Here is a 7,175-nt window from a genome sequence, read left to right as displayed (position 1 = left end):
CATTTAATTTTGAGTCTCTGTCTGATGATAATAGAGTAGTATCATCAGCATACAAGACAACCTTACCAGGGACAAATTTAGGGAGATCATTAATGAAGACAGTAAACAAGAAGGGGCCCAAGACTGAGCCCTGGGGAACCCCGCTTGCCAACCTCTTAAGTCCTGATCTCTGGTCACCTACTTTGACAAGCTGAAGTCTATTGCTCAAATAAGACATAATCAAAGACAAAGCATTGTTCTCCAGACCATAATTCAATTTTTGAATGAGTTCATCGTGAGGTACAACGTCAAATGCCTTACTTAAATCCAATAACACAGCAGATGTTTCTTCCTTATTTTCAAAGTTATTCAATACATAAGAGACAATATTTTCTACAGCTTTAACAGTTGACAGATTTTTCCTAAACCCATACTGAGATGAAGAAATCAAATTATTGTACTCAAAGTAATATTCCAATTGGTTTTTCACAATAGTCTCTATTAACTTTGATATAACGGGTACTAGGGCAATAGGCCGGTAATTGTTTAAATTCATTTTGTCACCCTTCTTATGTAAAGGTACTGTTATTGTTATTTTAAGGCACTGTGGATATATTCCATCAGTAAGCACCCAGTTTATCAGCTGTGTTAAAGGATAGATTATAGCATCTAATATTTCCTTTAATACAAAGTTGGAAAGTCCATAGACATCTTTAGATCTGGAATTACTTAACCTATACACATAACTATATACATCTCTACTATTTACAACTGTCCACTTAAAACTAGATAGGCCAGGGGGTTTAATACCTGACGATTTCAACATATCAACAGAACTTGCTACATCTAAAATATCACAGTTATTTTTTAACACATTAACAACATTAATAAAAAAGCTATTAAAATCATCAGCTGTCATTGGGATTATTTTCTTTGGCTTTGTTAGGCACACGACCTGTTTCAGCGTTTATAACTTTCCATGCAGCTTTACATTTATTGTGTGACTCAAAAATAAACTTTTCATTTGCTCTTTTTTTAGCCAAAATAATTTCCTGTCTATACATTTTCTTAAGCCTACCATGAATTGCCATGCACTGAGGATCAGTCCTTCCTTTTTCATGACTTAAGTCTAGCAATAGCCTTATTTCCCTTAGCAGAGGAGTGTACCAGTTCAACTTTAAGCTTTTTGACTTATATCTAGGTCTACTATGGTTGACAAGACTTTTCTTTTTTAGAAGGCATGATTCATTCAAACAATCAGATAAAACTTGCAGAAAAGTTTGAAAAGCTAACTCAACATTAGTTACTGTTAAAAAAATGCTATCCCAGGTTACAGATCTTAACCTATGCTTAAGTCTATCTAGACAAGGTCTGCTCAAAAGCCTATGTGTTTCAAATGTACAGTGAATATTTTGAAAAGGTTCAGAAGATGAAGTTAGGTGTTGCATATTATAATTTAAAAGTAGTGCACAATGGTCAGAAAGATGAGGTTGGATAATTTCACAGGTGAGCATTGAGGGGTGTAGGTTAGTGATAAAATTATCAAGACAGGAGGCAAGGCGGGTGGGCTGGAAATTTAAACAGACAAAATCATGAGATCGTAGAATATTAACAAAGTTTTGCACTTTAGGGTCGTCACTTTTTGGATCCATGTTTATATCGCCAGCAATTATCATCTTGAAATTTCTGTATTTATTTACAAAGTCAATAAGATTAGTCAGCTTCTCTGTAGAGATGTCGACTGACGAATCAGGTGTACGATACACAGACACAGTCAGTAAGCGCAAAGTAGGAAAAACTATCACAGCCACTTCAAATTGCTTAATTTCACACAGGCAATGGATGTCAACAACTTCAAACGCATGTAAAAAAGTGTTTTTCACAAAGATTGCCACTCCGCCAAATGAAATAGGCCTACAATAACTAGCAGCTAGTAGAAAACCTGCTGGTTGATAGAGCAATATTTCATCGTCTACACACCAGTGTTCGTTAATGCAAAGTATGTCACAATTGACATCCTCAAGGAAAACATCCAGGTCGTTAACTTTATTTTTAATTGACTGAGTGTTTATGTGCACAAAATTTACATCCAATTTCAAACCAGATATAGATTGAGAAGGAATAGGATCACTCACCTTAACTGCAAACTTTGGTAGGCCTAAGTTACCAAACTCGCACCATGGTTTGATTCCAAAAAAGACTCACTAGGAACATTATGAGAATTATTCTTCTGATTATATCGAAAACAAGCCAGATAAGTCCCAACTGGCCAGAAATCTGCATCGTACACTTTTTCCCAGAGGATAACGGGAACACTAACCTTAAAAGAACTATAACCAGGGTACCTGTTCTTAAGTTTTGTAACTCCATAGTTACCGTTTGCACCTTCATTAATATATCTTTTCACGGCCATACAGTCAACATCCTCATCAAACCTGGATACAAACAGAAACCTACACTTCTCGACAACTTTGAGTTGGTTATTTCTTGTTGCACATCCCGTAATAAAATCAGCGCGATTTCGGTTTTGCAGTTTATTGAAACCAATATTTACACCACGCTTTCTTTTGGCTTGAACTACTTTGAAATCCATACGATCGGATTCAACTTTACTCATCTTCGTAACTGTCCCCGATTCTGATAGTGACCGTTTACCCCAAACAACAGTGGAATAGGAATTGGGGACTGGAACAGAACTGCCTTGCTTAGAGTTAGGAGACTGAAAATTGTCATGAAGCCTCACAGTTGTTTGCCCATTAACACGACCAATTGGATCTTCTGCAGGCTTAGAAACTTTTTCCTTCCTCTTTGGAATAGTTATTTCCCTCAAAAAGCTGTTTGACGGAACAGAATTCCGTCTGCTTATGCATGAAGAGATGTCAGAGTTAACCACTGGAGTCAAATAAAATTCATCATTAATAACCTCACTAATGTTAGTTTCACCATCAGTCCTATTCGAATTATTTACCAAATATAATGAGCTTGTGTTTTTAGGAGATGATTTTAAAGCACTAGAATAAGAGGTCTGACTACTATTACTAGTTAAGATATTGCTAATCACTTCTGAATGATCGGTCAAAATTGAGGTTAGTCTAGTGTTCTCGGCCAACAGATCGGTAACCTGTTAACGAAGATCCTTTTGATTCTGAGTTATATCAAATGTTAGAATTCTAATATGCACCGAACACTCACACGAGTTGCTATCATCCCTGCAATCATCCACTGCATCGAGCGGCTTACTCACTAATACACATTTCTCCAACTGCTGCTGCGTACACTCACTGCATTGAAAGTTCGACTTTTCACCTTTGGAGAAAGAGTAATCCTTCTTAGATTTACCCGCACAATCAAAATGAAACCAATTTTTACAGTTTCCGGTACACATAACTCCTCCAGAGCTATTAGTCACTTTTCTTGGACATCCACCACAAACCGGGTTCTTACTAGCAGGCGCCATCTTGCTGCTCTTCCTACGATTGCACACCAAACTGTAACTTTATCTGAATGAAGAGGTTTTTCATTAAAATATTAGAATCAATGTTGGTTATTTTCAAACCAATATCGGAAGTTCTGCTTGTTTAAATACATCACTCATCCATAACTTGTGCACTCTTTCTTCATTTCTTTCATCAATAACATTAAGTATTATTTGGCAAAAATCATATTCGATTATTGTAGTAATTAGCTGTCAGAGCTTGCACTATTTGTATTTTGTATGGATGATAGTGTAGGTCATCCTTCAAAATCCATCTCACTGATTGAAGTTCTGCACTGTACCATCTCACTAATATTCACAGACTTCATGCTAATGCTTTACACACACGATCATGTTCAATACAACCTCTTATCTTTATTGTGCTACCAGTGCCTTCAAAGCTATGGCACCCAAAGGAGTCCTTTTTACCTTGATGGTACAGGAGCCTGTGACAGTAGGTTAAATTCACAATGGAAAGCGCACTGAGCACCAACCACACTATCTGAATCTTTGTAATACGCCTTTACAGGCGTAACAACGCACGTTTCTCACTCGCCCAACGCTCCATGACTACTGAAATTTCCACTTGTCTAGACGCTCACGGAAAACTTGTGGTTGGTTTTCCTTACTCTCATAACCCCCCACCACGCCCATCAGCTGGAGTCGAAATCATGCAGTTTCACAGCCACACCCTGTATTCCTGTGGAATATCTTGTGACTAAATAAATATTCTGTTCTATTCTATAAATACCCAGTTTCGTGTAACAGGTTTCACTGAGGTTCAATGCAAAATTTTAAATCCAAGGCTCATTTCATTACTGAAAGATAGAACAACAGACAATCAAACAAAATATAAATGTTACATCCCCCAGCACAAAAAAGAGAAATCGAGATAGTGAAATAATACTAATGTCATAATTATTTAGTTAATTGGGATATTTATTAAATGGGAGTTATTTCACTTGTATTGTATCAACTCTCCCTTGTATACTGTTTGATAAGATCCTCACATATGCCAGTGACCCTTGAGGACATCCAGAATGCTTAAAAGGAGATCAGACTCTCCTTTACAAAAATTTGCAGCACACTACAACTGGTACTTTGTTCACATAAATACAAAATTCTGAAGTAAGTATTTTGGGAAAAAATATGCTATATTTTATTCTCATATCTAAGCAACATCCACGCCAAATTTTATTTAATTTTGTCCACTAAATTTTGTGTGACGAGTATCAAACATCTTCACACCCAGACATTTCAAAATCATAATATAGACATTCACACTTTAATAATAACAGGATTTATTATTTTATTGTATACAAATTTAATACAACGTATTTTTCAAATAATATTTTTTATATTAAATGATTATATTCTGTCAAAGTAACAGTACTGCCCACCACATGTAGTGTAACAGGCTTCACTGAGCTTGCAAGTAAAATTTCAAGTATATAGCTTATTTCATTCTCAAAATATCCTGTGGAAAGATACACATCATATAGAGAAGACACTTTTCATGCAAACTTTTTAAATGTACAGATAATATTTTTCAAGATATCTTACTGTATGATACATTTACAATCTTGCTCATCGAGTTAAGTTTCATGGCAGTGTAGGAATGATAAAGTTCTACTACCGGTAGGGAGGGTACTACACCACAAGAGTGCACTGAAATAAAATCTTGTCACTAACTTTTGTCGTTGACTTTCCACTGCATTAATTTTGTTCTTTTTACTGAACGAATGAGCTACATTTATTACGTCACATGTTAAAATCTCATATGATTATACTCATTTGTTTACACATTTATTTAACCTGCTATTTTCTCGTTGCCATCATGGTTGACAATGAGAACCCATAAGACCAATGTAAATCTCTTGGTTTGAGATTTTATTTCTCCCTTGGTTAGAAACAATTATAATCACCTGCTTCAGATATGTATTGACTTCTTACAAGCTCTTGTATGATAATGAAGGAACACTTGTGGTCGGTTCTTCTCCTTCCTTAATGGTATAAACCACTGGCTGTGTTACTTATTTTTGTTAGTCTTGTTATATGCCAGTACTCAGGTTTCTACATAGATTGTCAATAGCAGTGTCCAGCTTACTTCTCTATCTATTATCACTTCCAAGTATTTTGCCTTTGTTACCACCTTAACACTAGGTAAGTGAGCTGTTTGTTCCTTTTATCTGTCTTTCCTGTTAATTTGCTTCAATGACTACCAGGTTGTTATATTGGAAATACTGCACAGCCATGTATGCAATATATGACTAGATCTCTAGTTTTTCTGCAGATTTTTCAGACAGAAGTAACACTGAATCATCTACATAAATTAAGGTTGTGGCATATTTCTCTGCCTCTAAATCTGTCCAAATTTTCAAATGAAAAAATTATAAAAAAACTTTTAATTTGTTTATGTGTTGATAAAGAAATATTTTAATTTTATGGTCTTAATACATTTGTATGCAACATAATTTATGGTCCCTGTGTAAGTAGGAACAAGTATAGCTTACCAAGTTTCAAAAACGTAATTATCTGTAATAATGAGTATGACTTTTCTTACATTACATACATACATTAGTGCAAAATATTTAAAATCTGCACTTACATAAAATTTGTCTCTCATACTTGGAAAATAGCTTTTACCAGCTGTAACAAATCAAATTGAGATAGATAATCTCCATTTATTTCATTTATTATGAACGAAATGAGACTAAGTACAATACCATGTCAACATTTAGTAACAAAATAATAAATATTTGAAAAGTCAATTTAGTAGGTTCTTTTACTTTTTGGAAATACCCACGGGCCAATCTCAATGTTTTTTGGCACTCTAAAGGTTAATCTAACGAAATAAATAAATGTTTACTAACTTGTTCATCAATTCCTGAGCAAATTCATACAGTTCAATGTCCAATGCATTGAGCCTTTTAATGGTGTCGATCTGATCAGGCCTTAGCTTGGCCAGTGTCATGCTAGACAAAGTGGAGTTGTGTTGTTCGAATGGCACTGCAAAGCGAAGATTAAATGTCTCCTCAAAAACATACTGCCCCATCTGAAAAATAAAATAAAATTATCGTAGCATTCTCCAAATGTCTGAATTTAATATATGCATTGTATTCCCATTACACTTTTGAACAATCGCAAGGAAAACTCAATAATACATTTGGAGGTCTAAAGTCAAATGAAAATGCAAAGAGACTCATGGCATAAGTCACTGATATGAATTAACCTTTCTTTCATTTATAAATATTTTTAAGACCTATTCCAGAAAAGATTGTTTTTCTGGGTTGTACTTTCAAGCAATATAACCGAAGTTATCAGGCAAGTCCATTACGATTTCTCTGCTAATCAAATAATTTGTGCAACATTATTATATTATCTTGTCATTCTCATTTTTTGTTGGTTTATCCTTTACATGATACTCTAGAACTTCCAGTTTGTCAAAATGGATAGTGTAATGCATAAATGTTTACAAGTGTTATTGTTCTTTAGCACCTAAACCTATGTGGATTGCTTGTACAGTGCTATATAACCAAATATAACTTAGGCTTATTATAAAAGAATATGTTTTTGACTTTCTAAAATTGTATGAACACAAAAATATATGTTGAAGATGGAGCTTATGTTGGATATTTTTAATTAAATCACTACATTTAAAACCACAAGACTGATAACTTTTTATTTATGAGGCCTTTTGATAGCAAGGCTATCTTCTTCA

The 7,175-nt window shown here is 34.6% G+C and overlaps 1 protein-coding gene across 1 annotated transcript in view; it reads right to left on the bottom strand.

The window, feature by feature from the left end:
• LOC124359882 (heparan-sulfate 6-O-sulfotransferase 1) overlaps positions 1 to 7,175 on the bottom strand; it is a 53,860-nt gene that overhangs the window by 17,722 nt on the left and 28,963 nt on the right. The window contains exon 4 of the mRNA XM_046812996.1: positions 6,328 to 6,509. Within this exon, the coding sequence (XP_046668952.1) occupies positions 6,328 to 6,509 (182 nt within the window). The remainder of the gene's footprint in view (positions 1 to 6,327; positions 6,510 to 7,175) is intronic.

The sequence above is a fragment of the Homalodisca vitripennis genome, chromosome 4 (genome assembly GCF_021130785.1).
Source record: "Homalodisca vitripennis isolate AUS2020 chromosome 4, UT_GWSS_2.1, whole genome shotgun sequence".
Taxonomy (NCBI): domain Eukaryota; kingdom Metazoa; phylum Arthropoda; class Insecta; order Hemiptera; family Cicadellidae; genus Homalodisca; species Homalodisca vitripennis.
Note: the sequence above shows the minus strand (reverse complement) of the source record. Positions and strands in the feature narration are given on the sequence as shown.